Genomic DNA, 22,667 nt, shown 5'->3' with positions numbered 1-22,667 from the left:
AATCCTAGTAAGAAAAATAACTCAAAGTCATTCAAAAAGATTTTCCTACAAAAGTATTAAATCCAAACAGCTTAAAATTCCAAGCATTTGCTATAGGTACAGTCAAACCCGCTTCAGAGGAACGGCAAAATGTCACAGCTACTCTTTCACTTAAGCAAGTTTTTCACTTAAACAAGCCCCTTTTAATTGAGAAAAGATTTTTGGGAATGACAAAAGTGTTTTAAATAAGCGGTTTTGTTTTCGCTAATGAATCAGAAGAAGTTCCGATTAATTACACTCCTCAATTTTTCAAGGCCTCGTCATTGGTCAAGACCTGGGACCCTATTCCGCAAGAGTGAGTTTTTCTGTGTGAGTTTTTCTCTGCCTTGTTTCTAGGGCAATTTACACGTTTTTTAGTGTACACAGAAGAATTTACTCTTGTGGAATTTAGCCCCTGTTCCAAGAGGTTTCCTGCAGTGAAATGAAATGATTTGTAAGTAAGTAACATTGAATATTTACTAGAAACGAGAACTTCTGTCACATGAAAATATGTGACAGAAATACATAAGAACAGTGAAAACAGGTCCTAAAAAGTAGTGGAGTAACTAAAGCTCAAAAATTGGCAATATTAGGGAACCCGGCCGAACAGCTTAGATTTTGATGATCTTTTTTTCCAAACGTCGGTAATTAAAAATACTTTAAAGTCTATAGATTAAAAATTGCCGGTGTTGCCGTTTTGATTTTTTAAATTTAATTGAAGATTTTTGTGAACAAAAACAAATTTTTTTCAAAAATTTTTCTTAAATCTCATAAATTAATTGATGCCAAAAGATTGTCTAGGAAATTCAAGGAAAAAAAATATATGGGAGTGAGGGACAATCTTCCATAGTTCAAGCGATAGATGCAATTTTCTTATTAATTGACTTCAAACACAAAAAAAAATATTTGAACACAACGGCAACACCTACAATATTCAAATAAACATTTTTTAAAAGCTAGAAGCTTAGTCATATATGTAAAATTAAAATTAAGTTAATTGAATGAACGGCTTTTGAAAAAATGGTAATTGAACTCAGATTTTTGAAAAAAAAAATTATTGAAAAAATTTTAACATGTCGTTTTTTAAACTTGGTCGTAATATAAAATGCATTTATTTTCAAATTTTTTTGGCCGCATTTATTATGATTTCAAATTATAAAAGGAAATGTCAATATGTATTACGGTTTATGAAAAAAATTAAAAAGTATTTCATTTTCGAAGAACTTTTTTTAATAAAAGTTTTGAAAAAAAATGTAACTTATTTTTTTTTTTAAGTTCAACATCTAAACATAAAATTATTTTTTATTCATTTAATAACCCTTACTGTTAAAAGTTAAATAGCAAAAATTTAAACTTCCTATTTACCACAGTCTTTGAGAAAATTAATTATTTCAATGCAAACATTCAGTTTTAATAAAAAAAAACCATTGAAATTGAAGTAATTTTTCATTTTTTTTTCAAAAGTGTGATATATTTTACATTTTTTGCTTCGAAATTCAACTGATAATATTTATGGCCAAAAATTTTTTTTAAATAAATTCATATTTTATTAGAAAAAGTTTGGAAAAAAGTCATTTTAAATTTTTCTAAAAACATTTTTTTTTTTTAATTCTGAGTTTGAGGACCATTTTTTCAAAAAGTCTTGATTAAATTTAGTGGATTTAAATTTAAGAGATATGAATGAGCTTCTGGCTTTTTAAAAATGTATTTTAAAATATTGTAGGTGTTGCCGTTGTTTTCAAAATATTTTTTTTGTGTTTGAGGTCAGAATGTTAGAAAATTGCATTTATCGCTTAAACGATGGAAGATTGTCCCTTACTGCCTTTTATATATTTTCCTTAAATTACCTAGAGAATCTTTTGCTATCATTTGTTTTATTAAATTTAAGCAAAAAAAATGGTTTAGTTAAAAAAAAATTAATTTTAATTTTAAAAAACAATACGGCAACACCGGCAATTTTTAATCTATAGACTTTAAAGTATTTTTAATTACCTACGTTTGAAAAAAAAAATCGTCAAAATCAGAGGTGTTCGGCCGGGTTCCCTAATAATTTGCTTTAGTTACTCTACTAAAGGCCTTCTTTAACTGAAATTTATTAGGTTTCCTGTAAACACTTGTAGAAAGTCTTAAGGAAACCTTCTTTTGAAGTGAAAAATTCTTTAGTATTGTAATGATTTGAAACAAGATGAAACGAAAAAGTGACAGTAAACATTTATTGATATATTATATTATACTGTAGGTGTAGATAGAAATTAAAGTGTGCAAAATTTCAATTAACTTCATATCCACAATCCTGAGATGATAGTGAAAAGATGTTATTTTTCTAAATACTTTATATCTTTTGATCTAGAGCACATTGATTTAACTTTAATATGCATGCTGATAATATTACCTTTCATTTGATATGTCATATATCTTAAATTGAAAAAGTTGAAAACTACCTCAAAATACCAGTAAAGGAATTACCGTAATCTCAGTTTGAAATTTCGATTTGGTTGGTTTTTAAAGATTTTAACTTTTCTAGATGTTGTACAAATATGATTGAAACATCATATTAAAGCTTAAATAATAAGCTTTCAAATGATATACAATTTCTCATAGGTTGTCATATAAAAAAATGGATTTAAAGGGTGATTAAAGAAAAAAAAATTAGACTTTTTCGATTTTCTTTTTCAAGAAAAGAGGTTGTCTGTAAAGCCGGTTTACGGACGATGATTTTACGTGATAACGTCGTAAGAAAACAAGTTGTGTGCTTTTAAAATGAGCCATTTGAAGCGTTTATTTATTTCAAACAATCATAATTTACAAGAAAAAGCTAAAAAAAAAAACACCTTTTTTCTTTTCTCATTATATTAATTTTTTTTATTTTAAAAGCTCACAAAAAAAAAATATACCATTAAAAAGCCAAATATTTCTTCTAAATAACAAAACCATTTTTAAATTTTTACAATGAGCAAAAAGTATTAAAATAATTTATTGAAACCAATCATTTCTTATGAAAAAAAGTGAAAAAATCACTTCACCCAAAAACTCATTTTTTTGATACAACAACCTATAATAAATTTTATACCACCTGAAAGCTTATTGCTTCAGCTCAAAATATATATAATATAGATCATGTCTATTAGACATCTACAAAGAGAGCTAGAATTTTTTAAACTCGATGAAATTTCATCAAAAAAAGCAAAAAAACATTTATTTTTATGTTCTCATGCTATTAAATGAATTTTTTCCCTAACAACCTATAAAAAATTGTAAACTATGTGAAAGCTTATTGTTTCACCTTTCAAATGACGTATCAATCTCATTTCAAAGATGCCTACAAGAGAAGTTAGAATTTTTTAAAGTCAACCATGTCGAATTTCCAGACTGAAATTACGGTCTCCACTGGTGGTTTGAGGTTTTTCGCAAGTTTCTTGATTTAACATTGTGTGGCTTGTAGTTAGTCTAGCCTTATGTGTGATATTCCAAATGAAAGGTAATTGTATCTGGATGCTCATTAATGTTTAATCAAATTTCTATCTGCTCTTGGTAAAAAGTTATAACATGTTGAATTCAAAAATTTTATTTTACCGTTATCTCAAAATAGTGTTTACGAAAATGATTGAAATTTGGCACACATATAGTCGTGGTCATGGTCTATCATTACTCTATATATAATATTCCTCTACCTATTAAAGAAAAAAAGAAAAAAATAAAAAACTGTGAAAATCGGTTAAAAACGGCCAAAAAACCTGTTTTTTAAAAACTTATTTTTCTCCGTATTCAGTCAAAACTCTTTTAACGATTCCAATTTTGCACATATATGCGCATTGATCAGCCCTACATGTCCTATATAACTTGAAAAATTTTTTGAACGCTCCAAAAAAAGATAAAAATCTAAAACTACCCAAAAATACCCCTAAAAAAGTAAGTATTTTTCAAAAATTCATATTTCGAAACGCAGAGTGTTGGAAAAAAATCCGTATTAGACGCCTAATTTTTTTTTTCATCTTTCACCTGGCACCTTTAGAATTGTCAAAAAAAATTTCCCCTACCCATAATCAACATTTTGTCATACCGACAACACCTGATCAACGTTCAAACAAAACATTATAGCAGAGTTTCAGAATTTTTAAAATTTTTTTCTTAAATGCAGTTATCCTTAAATCAGTTCTACCACGTGTGAATTTCACACATGATACTTTTTTTTCCAAAACCGAAATATGTATACAAACTGTAGCTTGCCGAATCGAAAACAAAAATGGACCTTATGCAAGCCAAATAGTTAGGTACTTGGATACAGTGCCGGATTAACCATGTAATGGGCCCCTAGGCAAAGTAGTTCTTGGGCCCTTTTTCGATGGTTTTTCAATATCATTAGCTCTTTTTAAGTTAGGTTTAGGTAACTTACCAGAGACTAATCGGCATCTTGGAAAAGAGATTGATATCGTTGTTAATTTTAATACAAAATTACAAAGGTGAGATTTATTAACAATAAAAAAAGAGAATGCATGGTTTGATTCGAGCTGTAAAGAGGTTATCAGGGTTAAAGAGGCAAGCTTTCGATGTTATAAAGCCAATCCCACTGAGGAAAACCGAAAAAAGTTCAAACAAGCTAGAAAGGCCAGCAACGCCCATATTCGACGAACCAAATTTTTGCATGATCAAGAATTAAGGCAAAAAATACTACAATGTCCCAAAGGTAGTAAAAATTTTTGGTCATTTGTAAAAAATATCCGCAACACTACCTCGTCGTCGGTTCCAACGCTCGTCTTCAATGACACTCCATTTGTTAGCTCTGTTGACAAAGCTAACCTACTTGCGAGGCAGTTCGCTGCCAACTCAACACTGCCTGATAGTGTCATGACTCCGCCAGTACTTGAGCGCGTAAACGGATTCATGGGACAAATCTTCTTTCGCACTCGTACAGTAGCAAGAGTTCTTAAAGATCTTGACATACACAAATCCGCTGGCCCGGATAGTATCCCCCCCATCGTTCTGAAGAGGTGTTCTTCCACGCTGGCAAAGGCATTTGATAGAGTTTGGCATCAAGCTCTTCTTTCGAAAATGCGTGCTTTTGGCGTCGATGAATCTCTTCTTCGTTGGATTAGAAATTACCTTTCGAACCGTTCAATACAAGTCGTATTGGATGGATTCAAGTCTGAAACCCACAAAATAAATGCTGGTGTGCCACAGGGCTCCGTTCTGTCTCCGACTCTCTTTCTCATTTTTATAAATGATCTCCTGTCTAAAACTTCTAATCCACTCAACTGTTTTGCAGATGATAGTACCCTCAGTTTTTCATATTCGTTTCCTGATTCTCGCCCAAGTTCTTCGGAAGTGGATCTTGAACGGCTAAATATGATAAACTCATTAAATTCTGATCTTAATAGCATTGTCCAATGGGGAATAAGAAATCACGTAGAATTTAATGCTTCCAAAACTCAATGCTGCTTACTATCATTAAAGCGGAACATGTCTCCCATGCCACTATCCATGAGTGGTACTTGCATCGAAGAAACCGAAAAGCTTTCCATCCTCGGTATGTGCATTACAAACCACCTCCTGTGGAATGAACACATATTTGACACCGCTAAATCCGCTGCTAAATGTTTAGGTTTCCTCCGAAGATGCAAGAAATTTTTCTCCCCGTCTGATCTAGCAATTATTTATAAGGCGTACATTCGTCCAAAGCTTGAATATAACTCCCACATCTGGGCAGGTGCTCCAACAACCTCGTTGAGTTTCTTGGATAGAATACAAAATAGAGCTATAAAAATGATAGTTGATAGATCAATAACTGATACAATTACGTCTCTCGAGCACCGTCGTAACGTCTCATGTCTCACGTTGTTCTATCGTTATTTTTATAAGCAGTGCTCCGATGAAATAGCTAGTTGCATTCCTCCCCTGAAACAATTCAACCGTAATACTCGCGCTTCAAGGAATGCTCATCAGTTTACCCTAGAGTCCAACTTCGGACGTACCGTCAAATACAGAGATTCTTTCTTCAGCCGCACTACACGAATGTGGAACGCGTTACCCGCCTCTGTTTTCCCATCCCATTTCAGAACTCAGAACTTCAAAACTAATGTTCATCGGTATCTCCTTTCAAACCCCTCCCTATTTTCCTAATGCTCGTACTGTGTTCGTGTTCACCATATTAAGGGTATATTAATCCCTTTAGTGCGCGCTTATTATAAAAAAAAAAAAAAATTAATCTCACATTTGTCATTTTTTGTTAAAATTAACAACAAAGGAGCTATTCAATAAAAACGATTCCAATTTCTTTTCCAAAATCTTCGTGTAGACGTTAGAAATCATCAAACTTCTGTACATTCTTAAAGCTACCTACATACAAGTTGGGAACGTTGATTGGGCAATTTTATCTAATTTTATTAATTTTCTTTTTTTGTTGTTCTTTTTTCCTATACAAATGTAATGCTGTTTTTTATTGAAGGTACAGCTCCAAGAAATTTTGTTTGTTCGTAGTCAGGCCGTGGGGCCCCTAGCTGAAGTGGGGCCCCTAGGCAGCTGCCTAGTTTGCCTTGAGGCTAATCCGGCACTGCTTGGATAGGGGAGTGTTCAAGCTGTAATTTTATTGTTTTAGTCGAAAACTAATAAGATGATTATGCATGTAAAAATTTGAGCTGATTTAAATCTATTTCTGCTGATATTTGCTGATAATTACCAAATTTACGACCTATGTATTTAAGCTGATAATTTTATCAATTTTTAATCATATTTACCAATTTCAGCATTAAAAACCTAGCCCTTTCAACTGATTTTTCAATATCAACAGGGTCTTATTCATTTAAGCTTCAAGTTTCGTATTATGTTAACGACTTTCAACTCGTACTTTTAACTGAGAAATACGAGCCGATATCGGTTTAGATTTTCGCTTTTCAGTAGCGATTTGTCAGTTTGGTGTTTTGTTCACTAGTTTCATCTGAAAATTCACTCTGCTAATCGAAATTAATTTCTAAAAAATTGTATTACCAATCTTTTTCCACCTCTTTGAAAGAAATTAAAGAATTAGAAACTAAAAGTTTCATTAAAGTTTTTAAACTTCTCGAACTCAATATCTATAAAAGCATTAAATAACAGTCTCATTGAATCCTTTTACAATCATTTTCCATCCTCCACTCTTTCTCTCTCTCCGATTCCATTTCAACTAATTAATATTAATTGCACATCCAACAAACTACCCGTATATTTGCCTTTTTTTTTTTTCTTTAAATTTAAACAAAAAAAAAAAAAAATAAATAAATAAAAAATAAATTCCTGTCAATACTGCCATTGCAGTCCTTTTTTTTTTCTTAATTTTTTTTTTTTTCAATGTGGTATATACATTTTGGCTGTATTATATTCGAGTTCAACCGTCAACCGATGAAGTATAATAACACAAACTCGACAGGTAAAGTAATAAAATACGTGCGAAGGATGCCACACTGCCTCCTCAAATAGAGATAACATTGTATCCTGGATTCCGGAGGAAGAAAAAACTTTTTTACCCCCCCCGCAAAATAAAAACTTTGTTAATATTTCTTGTCTATCCTCTTCTCTACTGGCTGCTTCTGCTGGTGGTCTTCTTTTCTAGTCCTTTTGCACCAGCTTACTGCTGATAAAGAAAAACTTGTTACTTTCTATATTTTTCCAGACGACGGACCAGCAGAAATCCTGTTCAACCAGCAGCAATGGATGGCGGAAGAGAATAACAGTGAAAGAATAAAATACCAACACAATGACACAATGAGTGAGATGCATAGGCCCTGAAAGCTATGGGAGCTTGCAACTGCGAAACACAAGCCAGGAAGAGAAGGAAACAACAAAAAAATAAAAAAAACAAGGAATATAATGTAACGAGACCGGAAATAATAATGCGGCGTTAATCGTAGTATAAATTTTGTGTCCTTATCATGAGCGCAGAAAAGGGGGGTTGACCAGGCTGCATTTTGGGTGGGGGTATGAAGCTAATGGTAATTGGGATGTTTTTTTTTTTTTTGTTGCACGTTAATTTTTTTTTCTCGGAAACGCACAGTGTGTCGTCCCCTTATGATAAATCACTTTTTTTTTTGTTAAAAATTAATATTTTTGCTATTAAAATATAATTTAGAAGTGTCAACTCATATGAAAACATATTTATCTTACAAAATAACCCAGGTTATGTATTCAAAATAAGCTCCGAAACATGAGTACCTCGGAAATCGAAAATATTTTGAGGAATTTATGGGAATCTTTGAGAGTATATATTTCACGTTTGGTAATTGTTTGAAAAATTTTGTTAATGTTATTTTGTTTATTTGAGTGTTGTTGTAAAACGTATAACAGAAAAAAATTAAATTTATAAAATTATATATGAGTTATTAAAATTTCTTTGATAAATGGCCAAAAAAAAAAAAAATTAATTTTTAAACTTAATTTAAAAAAATACTTATTAAATCATATCGATAATTTTTTTATATTATTTTGCCATAGGCCTATACTTAATATTGGCAAAGTTTGGTCTGCTTCTGTTTGCGATTACCAGAGATATTCACATTTATGTGCTACGAGTCAAGTACTCAAAATAATTCATTTTTTGAGAAACATCTTCAAGGGGATCACAAAAATGAAAAAATCGATGTTTTTAATAATTTTTAGCCATACACAAGTAACAAAAAGCTGTTTATGTAATTAAAAATATTTTAAATATTGTTTTCAACAAGAAAAAAATTATATTTTTCTGCATACTAGATTTTTAATATAATTACTTGACCCGGCCACGCTCTACTGTGTATTATAGCGTATTTACCAACCTCGCCGATATAAGAATTTACGAAAATGCAAATAAAACGTTATTTCAAAATTTGAAAGCGATTGACAAAAAACTACTCGAGATTTGCTATGAAACGCAAATAAACATACGATTTTTTTGTATAGAGAAGATAAACAAAACAAGTTGACTTCAACTTAAGATTTCTCAAGGTAGAAAAAAGATATTGAAAAGATTTAAACGGGCTTTAAAAGAAAACATTTAGTTCTTTTAGAAACTGTCACAAATTTATTTAAAATAAATCACCACGTTCAAGAACATAACCTCAAAAACTGTTAAAAAACGACATTTCAGATTTTCTAACGGGAATATTTCAAAAACGTGATATGATAGAATTTTTCTGAGTTAGGATTCGAGTTCAGCATACCAAAAACCTTACGAAAAGTATATTTTTGTTTATATATAAAAAAAAAAAATTAATTTTGCTCACAAGTGGCTTCTTCAATAATGTTAATATCATAAATTATACTAAAAAAAAAGTAATAGGTTGTTTAATTTGTTAATTTGTAATTTTTTTTTCTATTCCTGCCATAAAAACACAAAAAAAGATATTAAAACTCCAAAAACTTAGCTGCAAGTATTTATGATAAACTTTTGTATGGGCTCGACACACTGTGAAACGGATGAAAGCATCTTGTTGCATGTCAGCCATAGGAGGACCCAGGATATTGCTGGCCAATACCACGACCACCACCGCAGGGATATGCGCCAATTTGCGGTGAACATGTTGGGCAACAAGGACTCACTGGACGTTGTGGGTAATACCATGGGTAGTATACCGACGACGTGATCTGCACTGTCGGGTACATCATTGGAGGTGGTGGTGGTGGTGGCGGTGGTGGTGGTGGTGGAGGCGGTGGAGGAGGTGGAGGAGGAGGAGGAGGCAGTGGTTGCGGTGGATAATTGCAGCATGTGGGACAGCATTGGGAGCAGCAGCGGTTGCAGCAATTCCTTGGATACTGTGGATACACAGGCCTGGGCGGCCGATAACCGCACTGATTGCAATCGCTGAAGAGCTCCTGGAAGATTTCGAAAAACCCGCCAAACGTCCGCCCTTGCACGTTCTGCTGCTGCTGTTGCGGAAGTCCTCTCCTCATCCGGATGCCTGTGAATAAATGAAACTTTTGATGTTGGAAAAAATTCATATGCATCACAATGGTGCTATGTGCCATATTGAGCGACTGATATGTATGTGTGCAACAAATAAAAAAAACAAACAAACTCATCAAAGGTGCAAGGAAACACATTTTTTTATTTTTGTGCAAAAAGAAAAAAGAGGAGATACAATTTAACCGAAAGCATTGGCCTGACCTCTACCGAAGGGTGAAAACTGACCTCTGCGATTTCCCTGTCCTTGCTGGAATTGCTGGAAACCAGGGAAACTTTGGAAGCCAGTTTGTCCAAAACCGTTACTATTAGCGCCATTGGCATTTGACAAACCTTGGGCATTTGAAAATGATCCATTTGGTCCAGTGCCAGTTCCGGAAGAAGCTGATACCGATACGGGACCGCCGTTGTTTGAAAAACCTGAAGATGAACTGTCAGCTATGTTGGAGGTAGATCCATCGGCATTGACGATGCTCGAAGTCTTGGTATTGGTATTGGCAGTGTTTAGTTGACCATTTGGACCGGTTAAGGATGACTGACTGTTTGAGTTGCTATCGGAGCCTTGGCGACCATCTTCGTCACTGAAAGTTTTGGTATTAGTGTTGGCTGTGTTAGCTGCTGTGCCAAATAGCCCCTGTTCCATAGCTGAGGCTCCACTGTTGGCTTCAGATTTCTCAGAATCTCCATCTTGAATGAAACTTGTGTCGGCATTGGAAGATGTAGCTTGAGTAAGATCTTTTTGGAAGTTGAGCGACTGACTTTGAGCGGCGTTTCTGTCTCCAGAACCACCGTCGGCGTCTTGATAACTTTGTTGAGCGGTATTGGCTGCGCTGACTTGACCTGAGGAACCATCGTTGGCAAGGTTCGATGTAATACTGGAAGCGGTATTATCCTGAAACTGTCCGTTTTCGTTGACAATGTTCTGGGAATTGGTATTGGCAGCGGCTTGTTGCATGAAGTTTGGATCATTTCCATTGGTAAAACCTTGAGCATTGTTATTGAAACCCTGTTGTTGATTTCCGAAACCTTGAGCACCAGCACCAGTTTGTTGACCGAAACCTCCTTGAGCACCGGCATTAGCACCAGCACCGGAATTCTGTTGCCCTTGACCATGTCTTCCACCATGATGTCTGTTTCTACGCCTTTCTCGGTCATTAAAACCTTGATTGTAGCCTCCTTCATCTTCTGGGAAGTAGAAACCTTGTCTAACAAACCTTCTTCGTGGGAACAACCATCCACCTGATTCCACAGAATTGGGAGAACCCGAAATCAAACCAGCTGCTTTGCCAGTTGTTTTTCCATTCAAAGCTGATCCTTGGGCATTTGACTTGGAGTGTGTCAGAGTACTGGTAAGTCCTCCTAACTGATCCGTGTGACTGTCGGTATTACTCTTTGAATCAGCATTGGCAGCTTCACCTTCAGCTGTAACTTGAGCGCTGGTAGCAGTTTGTCCTTGATTAGCTGGTGGATTATTTCTAGATAAATCAACATTCAAGAAGCCTAGACCCAATTCAAGTCCACCATTTTTCGATTGATGGATGCCAAAACCATTTCTCAAGTTTTCTCTCGATATACTTGAATCAACACCAAAATCACCAATTTGGAAGTTATTTGATAACTCTCCTGATACTTGACCATTGTTTATGGCTTGCGATCCGGTGGCGGTGTTAGAGATTCCCAGGTTACCTAATTGAATGCCATTTTTGGCGGAAGTACTTCTTTCTGCACTCAAGCCACCATTTGAGTCGCGTGTTTGGGTTTGGGATTGGCTAAGTCCTCCATTCAGAGTACCAAAATTGCCAAGTTTCAAGTCGCGATTGTAGGCTTCACTGTCTGCTGTTGAAATAGAAGCTTGTTGTTGTTGTTGTTGTTGTTGTTGTTGTTGTTGTTGTTGTTGTTGTGGCTGAGGTTGGTAGTACTGTTGTTGGTATTGAGGTTGGTAGTATTGCTGTTGATATTGTGGGGCAAAACCTTGTTGATTGCGAGCTCCGGGAAAGCCAAGAATTCGTCCTAGTAATTGAGCGTTACCTGGAAAATACAAACAAAAACATAAATTGAAACCATTTCAAAAATTGTAAAAAGAGATAAAAAGTGAGTAATGGGGAGGGGTTTTTGAAACTATTAATTCATTTTTATCTTTACAACATATTGGTGCAAAATTTTAGACAATTTAATTCAAACTAAAACAAATAATAATAACACTAGTTTACAAAAAAATAAACAATTTTTGGACACCAAGTGGCATTATACTTTTTGTATAGATTTGAGTCCATAAACTCGAAAATTTTCTCAAAAAAAGTTTTATGAATAGGTTTTCGAGATATGATTTTTCAAAGTTTTCTGCGTTTAATTTTCCCAGCATACATAGTATTCGAGCTATATATTGAGTAATAAAAACGATCAATATGAACAAAATAACCAAAAAACTCTAGAACAACTTTTTTGTTTCACTCAAGATTTTTAAGTGCAGTGTATCAAAACATTTTAAGAAAATCGATTTTTAAAGGAAATTTTTGCCAAAAAAAATATTTCTTACTGAAAGAAAAAATCAAATCTTTCGAGTCCTCATTATTTTAAAAGATAACATAATTTTCTTCAAAATCTATTAATAAGCAATAAAGATATGACCATTTTTGTAACGATCAATATTTTGGACTCTTTTTGTTACTTTTTGAGTTTTTTGCCTATAACTTGAAAAGCAAGTCAAATTTGAAAATTTTTATTAAGTAATTTTTTGTAGATAATTAAATTTCTATCGATATGGTGTCCTTTTAAAAAATTTTAAAATTAAAATATTTTAAAGAAAACTTAAGAAAATATGTATATTCATAAAAGAAAAAAAAAAACCATATTTTTGATGTTTTTACTAAATAGTTAATTTTTATCTTTTGAGCATTTATAGATATTGAAAATGTAACGGAGAAAAGAAGATACTTTATTTTTCAACATACAGTACCTTGCCATATTATTAGGCCCAAACGAAAAAAATACAATTTTTTGGTTCATGTTATTGGATTTTTAAAGTGAATTTATGCTTTTTCATAAAAAATAACGTACAAAAAGGGAAAAGCTATCCAAAAGACGTTTTCTATGGATTTCATGCCTAGAAAATTACCAGATAAGTGTAATACTAAAATTTTTGTACCGAGGCATAACGTGACATTTTTAACTTTATGGCAAGGATCCCATCTTGTATAAATATAGAAGCTTCGAGCCTCGAGCCTATTTCGAAATCGTAGAATCAAAACGTTCCCAAGCACCTTTTTGTATTGGTCTGGAGTTAGGGCGTTTTCCACAATATAAAAGGAACCTTATCCTTTTCCTGAGATAGCAGAACAGCCAATAATGATCAGAGAATGTTTTGTTATTGGAATAACGAACTGTGAATAGCTCTTCTCGTCTGATCTTATAAGAAAGAAAAAACTAAAACAAATCTTAGAATATTACGAACTGTGCAGACGATCAGATCTTCTATATTTATGCAAAATGGGGTCCTTGCTATAAATTTAAGAATGTCACGTTATTCCTCGGTACAAAAATTTTAGTATTAGACTTATCTGGTAATTTTCTAGGCATGAACTCCATAGAAAACTACTTTTGGAGCTTTTCCCCTTATGTACTTTATTTTTTATGAAAAAGTATGATTTTTTTAACTTTTTTTTAGTCAATCCGTATCTACATGATAAGTGTAAGTAAATGAGACAAAAAAAATTTGAGATATTGCGACAAAAACTTTAAAAATCCGATAACATGAACCAAAAAATTGTATTTTTTTCGTTTAGGCCTAATAATATGGCAAGGCACTGTAATTATCACAAAAATTTAATACGGCTAAGTTTGGATAAAATATAGACTTTTAAAATCTACTGTTTTTGGTCTTTTTGCGCAATTTGTCTTTATCACCTTTCACAAGTTGTAATTTCGACGAAAATTTTTATACAGAAGCGTTAACTAAAAATTTTCGAAAACCAAATTTTTTGATTTTTTAAAACAAATTTTTGTTTTTTAATAAAATTTTGGAAAACGGGTTTATGAATTATTTAGAAATTACGTTTTAAAGTATAATGATGGTATTATTAAAACGCCATACTCCGACGAAAAACATTAGACGACGACAGAAAATATTTCAATATTTTCCGACGAAGAATATACCACACAGTAATTTTCTGAATATTAGCGAAAGTAAAATTATTTGACTTAACTTGTTTTTTTGTGTAGGCTATAGGTCGTTTTTGATATTTAATTATTTTTCGTCGACGTTTCAAGTGTGAATACACTCTTCTTCAGGACTATAATAATAAAATAATTCTAAAAAAATTATAATATATTTATAATAGATACTTATCTTAAACTTTTCTTTACTTAAATTCTTAAATTATTTGTCCGAAATAGGTTTTAAGAAGATGTTCTTCGTCCGTGGAAACCAAATATTTTTTCCAAATAGCGTTATCGCACAATGATTACCTAATACCTAGAAGTGTCACAAAACCGAAATGTTCAATACATATTTTCTTTATTTTCATTCATAAGTTTCTAAGCGGGAATTTTTTTTCTGACAAAAATTATTATTTTTAGAAAGGCTATTTATTAAGCTTCAAATTGCATTTTCTTTGACTCTTGTACGATTTTTTTACTTGCTCCTATAGGGCAAGTATTGGTTTCGTGTGGAAAAAAATTTGAGATTTTAATCAAAACCAACATTACGATGATGCAGAATTCCAAAAAAGTGGGTATTGCAATTCCGTCCGTGTGTCTGTACGTCTGTGCGGTTGTTCGTCCATCTGTACACATTTCCACAGCCTAAACGGGTGGACGGATTTTCTTCAAATTATGTACAAATGATTTAAGTGGAATTCTGAAAGTTGTTTTTTTTTTATATCTCGCTTAGAAAGTGTACCTACCATACAAATTTTTCAATTCAAACCAAATAACTCGAAAACGGCTCTAACGATTTTGATTAAACTTTGCAGACGTAATATTCGAAGCAATTGCAATAAAACTGCATTTTAAGTTTTTCTAAAAAAATGCAAAAAAGTGTACCTCCCAAACAAATTTTTCAAATTATACCAAATAACTCGAAAACGGCTCTAAAGATTTTGATTAAACTTTGCAGACGTAATATTCGAAGCAATTGCAATAAAACTTCATTTTAATTTTTTTCAAAAAAAGTCAAATAAAAAAAAAGTTTTGCCCTAAATGTCGGCTCTATATCTACAAGTATACCAACATAAGAGTGTTTTAAACTCCAAGAGCAAGTACGTGCGACCCCAGTCGTGCATTTAATTTAGATAGCAATATCAGTCATAAAATTCAAAACCATACTTTTGACTCTAACTATCAATATCTTAACAACAGAACCAAGATTATAAAATTAGAAATTTTTTTCAAAAATCACTAAGAATCATTTGCTGTAACGAAACTTAATTATTTAACTAGAGCATAAAATCTTATTCCCTACTTTTTCCTCTGCGTAAACTGTCACATAAGAATTATGTAGAATTTCAGCAAACAGCTCTAAGAAAATCACAAATTTTTCTTGTTCCTTAAATTTTTTGAACTAGTGTTTTTTTTTTATAGCTAGTGGTTCAAGTCCAATTCCTTACATTTCTCTTAAATTCTTAAGTAAGTCATAAAAATATAATTTTGACAGTTGTCAATCGAGGTAAAAAATTTGAACAAAATGTTATTAAGGGAATAAAAAACTTCCGAATTTTTGGGATTTTTCAGATCACTGTGTTGAAAATGGTTGCTTTTTTAAAGTGAAACAAAAAAAATTCATTGAAACAAAAAAATTTTCCTAAATTTTGTCAAAGGTCTACCTCATTTTTTAGTTGTAAAAAACCATTTATAACTTGATTTTGAAATTTTTTAGAATTTTTTCAATACCATCGTCAGCCTTTGAATAAATTTATCTATCGATTTAAAAAAAATTCAACTTTCTACAAAGTCGCGTTTAGAAAAAAAAAAACACTTTTTTGCAATTTAGTTTTACCCCAATTTTACCCTATTCAAGAATAGAATTTTTAAAAATCCTTCATTAGTACCTCAGGCGCGGATCTAGAAATTTGGTTTGGAGGGGGTCATAGGACTAAAAAAACTTACTTCCAAGATAATCAAAAATAATGGTCAAGTGCTCAAAATACATATATGCTTAATTTTATCTAACATACAAAATTCTATCCAAATTCTAAGATCAAATGTATTTTCGAGAGGATTTTGTTTCGGAGCTTAAATTAAGCTCAATAGTATGTCAAATATGTTTTTAGAAACATATGTACATACAAAATTAAAAAAATACGATTCAAAATATAGTTGGCATACCATTTGTTGTAATTGTTATTTCACACTACATAACGCCGTGTGTGAATTGGGTTAAATATTTAGCCGAGGTTAAATTTTTGACAATACATTTTTGAATAAACAAAAAATTTCAGCTGTCAAATTTTTTTGTTCAGAGGATAAATTATTTGCAGAAGGATTAATGTTTTTTTTAATAAATAATCAAAAACTGAAAATAAAGAAAGAAAATTGGGAAAGTAATGCAACATTATGAGTGTGTATTATTTCAATATATTTCACTTTAGCTGTTTTTTATTTTCCTCGTGATCCAGATCAGATTGTTTTTATTAGCTTTACAACAAAAGCAGGATTTTGTTTTGTTATTGTTTCGCAAATAAATACAAGATGTGCCCCAATTCTCACAGCTAAATAAAGCCCAAGATAAATTTTTATTCAACAGACATAGATACAAATGTCAAAAACTTATCCTCGGCTAAATATTTAACCAAATTAAAACTAAGATTTGAAAAAAATATCCCGTTTTCGTAAATTGATATTTAAAAAATAAATACATATATTTTTCTTAATCCAAAAAATACATTTTTCTATATTAAATTTTTAATTAATACAATCAAAGCTTTTGTTAAAAAAAATCTGTTGAAACTATTGAAGTTGTCATTTTAAACAAAGTTAGAAGGTAATAACCGTTCTACACTGTGTGAAACTTCAAACTAGTTAAAATAAACGGAAACCACTTTGATTTAAATGTTTTTCCGAATGATTTTGCGTTGAAGACCATAATTTAAAATTTTTTTTTTCTCTTTCGTTTGGTCTCCTGCCGTTAGAAATGATTCGGTACAAAGGGTTTAAGTCAGTAATTTTAATTAATTTTTAATTTTTAAATAACAAAATTGATCCTAAGGCGTTAAGTCAAGAGGGAGACAGAAAACGAAAAACCATTTTTCTATAGTATTATATTATTTCAAAAAGAATTCTCACATTTGGTAACTATTCACATTGAAAATTCCAACTTTCTTTTATAAATTAAACTTTGTTATCAATGTAAAAAAAGATTTTTCTTCACTCAACACCTTTGGATTCGATTTATCAATGTTTCCAAGAGCGATGTTTTCAGCATCATTATTTTTTTGCGAAAACATCAAAACATAAATGTTTTTTTCTATAAAAAAAATACCGAGTAAAAATAGTATATTTATATGTTTAATTTGCATTTTAGAAATGTGATCTTTGAAAGCAAAAGCTTTAAAAAGAAAAAAAATACAAATTAAAAAAAAATATGTGTAGGATGAAATAAATTTCCTCCACACAGGTTTGTTAAAAAGAAATTAAGTTTTTGCGATTAGTTATGATAGATCGTTCGTGAATCGAGATACAAGTAATCATGTAAAAGTTATTATATTATGGCAAATTATATGATATGATTTTCGGCTTTTGAACGTTCTCATTAAAAAAATGTGTAAAAAACCAAAAATTTTTTACATGCCCTCATTATATTTACAACTAAAAACGACTTCTTCCTAGTATACCCTACCCATGAATCATTTCCATCAATAACAATAAAGAAACCCTTCATATGGTTTAAAAGCTCGTTTCCACCTTTTGCCTCATAGTTTTCTGTTTTTCACCTCAGGTTTTTGGGGGGGGTCATGACCCCCACGCCCCCCCCCCCCCCCTAGATCCACCACTGCAGTACCTATTCAACTTTAGGTTATTATCTTTCAAATAAGATATAGGTAGAAGATTTTTGTATCTCCAATGGTTTATTTTTAATTGAAATTTTTGCTGCACTGCTAAAAATTCCAGGTGGAACGGGAGAAAATGGCGTCACTTTTTCGTTAATTCAGCCATGTTTCATCGATTTATAAGACGGTATCACATCAAAACAAGATGAATCATTTTTTTTCAAACTCTTTATTCTTGCTTTCTATCCCAAAGCAACGTTTTTATCAAATTTCATTAAGAAAAAAAAAACACCCTTTTAACCATAATATTATTATAGACACTTTAGATTCGTGCTTCCAATCTTAAAAGGAACATATAATTGCTGAATTTCAGTTGGGTACATAATTAATATACATAACTTAGTTTTTCCAATAAACCCCATGGGAAAGACAACATTTTTAATAAATTGCATAGGGGTACTTTTAATATTTTCGTTAATTTTCGTTACATATTTTGATTTCGAATATCGTTTCATATTACCTATTGTTTTCTACAAATTTGTTAACCGGCTTCCTGCTTACGCCCGAGGCATAACAACTTAATTCACTTTTTTGCAATTTTATTAAACCTCTGGCTCCTTGAAATTGAAATTTTAGTGAGCCATTTACACTGAGGGAAAAAAAATTGAAGTTAAAACGTTATTGTTTCAAAGATAAACTACTTTAAAATATGTTGCTTTGAAATAGAAAACCACAAAAAATTAACCTGATTTTCACGTTGATTTTAAAATGTTCACCTTCAACGCAAAATCATTCCGATTTATAGTTAAATCAATGTGGTTTTCATAGATTTTACGTTGTTTTATGGTGGCTTTTCCCACAGTGTATTATTTATTTTTATCTAGTTCAGTCAATGACAATTAATTTTATTTATTGCTGTTTTTTCTTTTCCATCAATTTATGTTATTTTTTTAAACTTTAATTTTCATTTTTGTTTAAACTATTTACTTAATATATTTTAAATTGTTCATCTCATAATGAATTTTCCACTAAGAAGTGACATAATCTTCATTGTAATGAGATACAAAGTAAAACCCGGTCTGTTTCAATGTTGTTTATAAAATATTAAAAAACAATAAAACTCATTAGTTTTTCATCATTAAAATATTGAATAATGTAATTTATTGACGTTGATTAAATATCTATCTTTAGAATAAAAAATCCACTTCTGTCGACCATTAGCCCCGGGTACTTATTAAAATTTTTAATAATAATTAAACAAAAAACTTGAATCGATATATTTGATTTGATATTTGAGTACCTACAGGCACCAACCAAAATCCCAAAATATTCAATAACGAAAAAAAAAACTCACTTATAGAACTGGTTGACATATTATTTTTTAAGCCAAATAACAGGTTGTTTGTTATTAAATATTTATAAATTTATAATTGTGGTCAAGTTAATTGTCAACGAATCTGATGACGAACAAACATAAACCACAATTTTTTATATTCTAAATAAAATTCTAGTACTTTTTTATTCTAACAAAAAAAATTACAAAAGAAGAAACTTTTAAAATAAATATAAAAAAAAAATATATTTCCAGGAAAAAAATTAAATGAAAATGCAAATAGAATAAATTCCATGAAAATTTTCAAATAAATACAAACTTTAAATACTTTTTGTTTCCATTTTAATTAACTTTAAACTTTAACCGAAATAAAAAAAAAATTAAATTGAATTGTTAAAGTTATTTACATTAAACAATTTCAATATTTACCATTTGTAAATAATCCAATCAAGAGTATGAAAAATCCAATTATTGAAGACTTCATATTGAAATAAAAGTACCCTCTATAAAAAGATCTTTACTTATATTTTTGTATATTTTCTCAAATCACAGTAACTCTTTTAGACACTAACTTAGAACTTAAAAAATTGAAATAAAAAAGATCTAACCGATTAGTTTAACGTTAAGATATCTTCTAATCGTGATTTCAGTCAATACTAGTGGTTTTTATTAAAATCAATAATTCCGACAAAAGAATTTAGTCGTAAAATCAATGGAAACGAGTTATTATGTATTTTTTCGGCGATCATCATTATCACCCCGTAGAACAACACTGACGACACGATCCGCGATGATACAAACGAGACACACAACCGTCTTCTCAACGTTAACCAATTGATTTGTTAGCACAAACAATAGTTTAACATTATACGATTCTCGAATATTGATTTAAACAAAATATATACAAAAAAAAAAAAAAGAGTTAATTTTTTGATCAATATTGTGGATATGTTCTCGATCGGACGTAAGTTTTTTTTTATCATTATGGAGACCATGACTTCTGTGGGGTTTTCATTTATGGTGATTAGGCTATTAGTCATTTAGATAGATTAGAGATACACTTAAAAAAAATAGGTTTATATGGTTTTTATTTGTTTGTTTTAAGGCATTAAGTAATTGATTTTTGAGAAAAATTTTAACATTAAAAATATTGATTTAATTTTGTTGATTATTTTTCAAAATGTAAGGTTTTTTTTTATTTTTTTTTTTAATTCTGGAAGGTTTTTCGGTTGCAATTTTCAATATTTAAGATACAAATTTAAAAAAAACAACCATAATAAAGTATTAAAAATAAATTTAAAAAAAAAAGTTACTCATACACCACAGTGAACGTTTATGTTGGAATTGAAATTAGGGAGACTTCGAGTTAAAAAATCAAATATGGTAGCCGAAAAAACTAACATCGCATGAAGAACACTTAGTAGTCTGGAAAATTAAGGTGATTTCAACGAAAAATATTTTTTTTTGATTTCTTGAGGTGATAACGTCTTATAAATGGATGAACCATGGCAGCATCTACGAAAAATTGATGCCATTTTCTCCCGTTCGACCTGAAACTAGGGTAAATAGGGGTAAAACAAAATTAAAAAAAAGTGGCTATTAAACGCGACGTTGTAGAATGTTGAATTTTTTTTTAATCTTTTTATAACACTAAAACATGAGGTAGATCCTGAAGAGGCAATCTTATTTTGACAGTTTGAAAAATACCACTCAAAAGATAATAAAAAAAAGGTTAAGGGTCTATAACGGATTTTTTTTTTTAAGTCTTTGCGTTTTCAAATATGAATTTTTGAAAAACACCAACATTTTTAGGGGTATTTTTACACCTATGGTTTTTATTTTCAGCAATTTTTCATAGCTTTCAAAAAATCTCAAAATTATAGAACGTATAGGCTATGGGGATGGTATTGGTATTCTAAAATAGTTCCAAGATAGTCTAAAAATAAAAGTTTTTTTGTCACAATTTTTTGACCGTTTTTAACCGTTTTTATTTTTATAGATAAATTAATAAAATTTCAAATAATTTCGTATTCAAAATTTTGAAATAACGGTAAAATAAAGTTCTATTTTTCAGCACGTTCTATCTTTTGATCTAGAGCACATATAAATTTGATTTAAATTTATTGAGCATGCTGATAATATTACCTTTCATTTACTATATCACACATAACGGTACATTTACTACAAGCTACACAATATTCAATTAAAAAACATCAGAAAGAGCTCAAAAAACCTGTGGAGATCTGTTGCCCATATACTATACAGCCACCTGTGTGGGAAGTACCCATTTTAAGTTTGAAATTTCAACATGGTTGGCTTTAAAAAAATCTTACTTTTTTTTCTAGTCATCGTTGAAGTATGACTAAAGCCGAAGCGTCATATAAATGGTAAAATAATAAACTTTCACATGATATAAGATTTATTTCAGGTTTTAAGGTAATTGAAGAAAAAGCAGTCTTTGATTGAAGATTGATTTTCTTGATTTTTATGAAAAATTGATTGGGTTCAAAATATTCTAGCCCTTTTTTTGTAGATGTCATGCAGACATGCTTGATATGAATATTTTGAGCTGAAACAATAAGCTTTCAGATGGTATAAAATTTATATAAAAAAATGGATTTAATGGTGTTAGAAAAAAAGAAGTTTGATTTTTTCTCTTTTTTTCATGAAAAATTATTGTTTTCAATATATTATTTGTATACCTTTTACGCATTGTATACATTTAAGTATGGCTTTATTCTTTAGAAAAATTGTTGTAAAAGTTATGACGTTACTACCGTTAAATTATCGTCCGTAAACCAGCTTTACAGACAACCACTTTTTTTAAAATGGCTTCAACGAATATTTTTTTTTTTTTTTTAATTCTATTTTACACAATAATTCAAATTATTTACTTCGTTTTGTAAGTGTGTTTTATATTTATAAAACAAAAAAAAAACAGATTTTATATTTCTTCACACTAAGTATGTAGGTACATATGAAATTCATAAAAATATCAAATTATATTTGTTCCAAAATTTTTAAGTCATAAAAATAAGAACAACTAAAATGACTTTTTTCTGTTTTTATCTAATTGCAGTTTATTTTTTTTATGTATCCTAAGAAATTTTAATATACAAAATTTCGAAATTGATTAAATAGCTGTTTGAAAAATTAATAATAAATATGTAAGTTTTCAAATAACAAAACAATTAAACGGAATACACAAAAACACAAACAAATTTCCAAAAACTTTACTTTTCAAAAATAATAATTAATTAATATAAGCTGCATTAAATGTTTTGCAGCCTTTGCAAAAAAAAAACATTGCAAAATCTTAGCAAACAAAATCAATCGGAAAATAAATTAAATTTCCTTCAGTGTAGGGAGCACCCCCTAAGCATTGAATTGGTCAAAGCAGCTTGTGCGATCAATGATCGTTTTATTTGAT

At 30.6% G+C, this 22,667-nt stretch overlaps 1 protein-coding gene across 1 annotated transcript; it reads right to left on the bottom strand.

Moving 5' to 3' along the window:
- Positions 1-10,040: 10,040 nt before the first annotated feature.
- Positions 10,041-20,077, bottom strand: LOC129908325 (uncharacterized protein DDB_G0283357). Its single transcript, XM_055984739.1, has 2 exons — positions 19,667-20,077; positions 10,041-11,950 (listed from the first exon to the last, which is right to left on the bottom strand). Exons 1-2 carry the CDS (start codon positions 19,719-19,721, stop codon positions 10,104-10,106), a joined length of 1,902 nt encoding a protein of 633 aa, XP_055840714.1. The 5' UTR covers positions 19,722-20,077; the 3' UTR covers positions 10,041-10,103.
- Between the last annotated feature and the right edge of the window lie 2,590 nt (positions 20,078-22,667).

The sequence above is a fragment of the Episyrphus balteatus genome, chromosome 2, assembly GCF_945859705.1.
Source record: "Episyrphus balteatus chromosome 2, idEpiBalt1.1, whole genome shotgun sequence".
NCBI lineage: Eukaryota > Metazoa > Arthropoda > Insecta > Diptera > Syrphidae > Episyrphus > Episyrphus balteatus.
The sequence above is the reverse complement of the archived record's forward strand: the minus strand, read 5'-3'. Positions and strand labels throughout refer to the sequence as shown.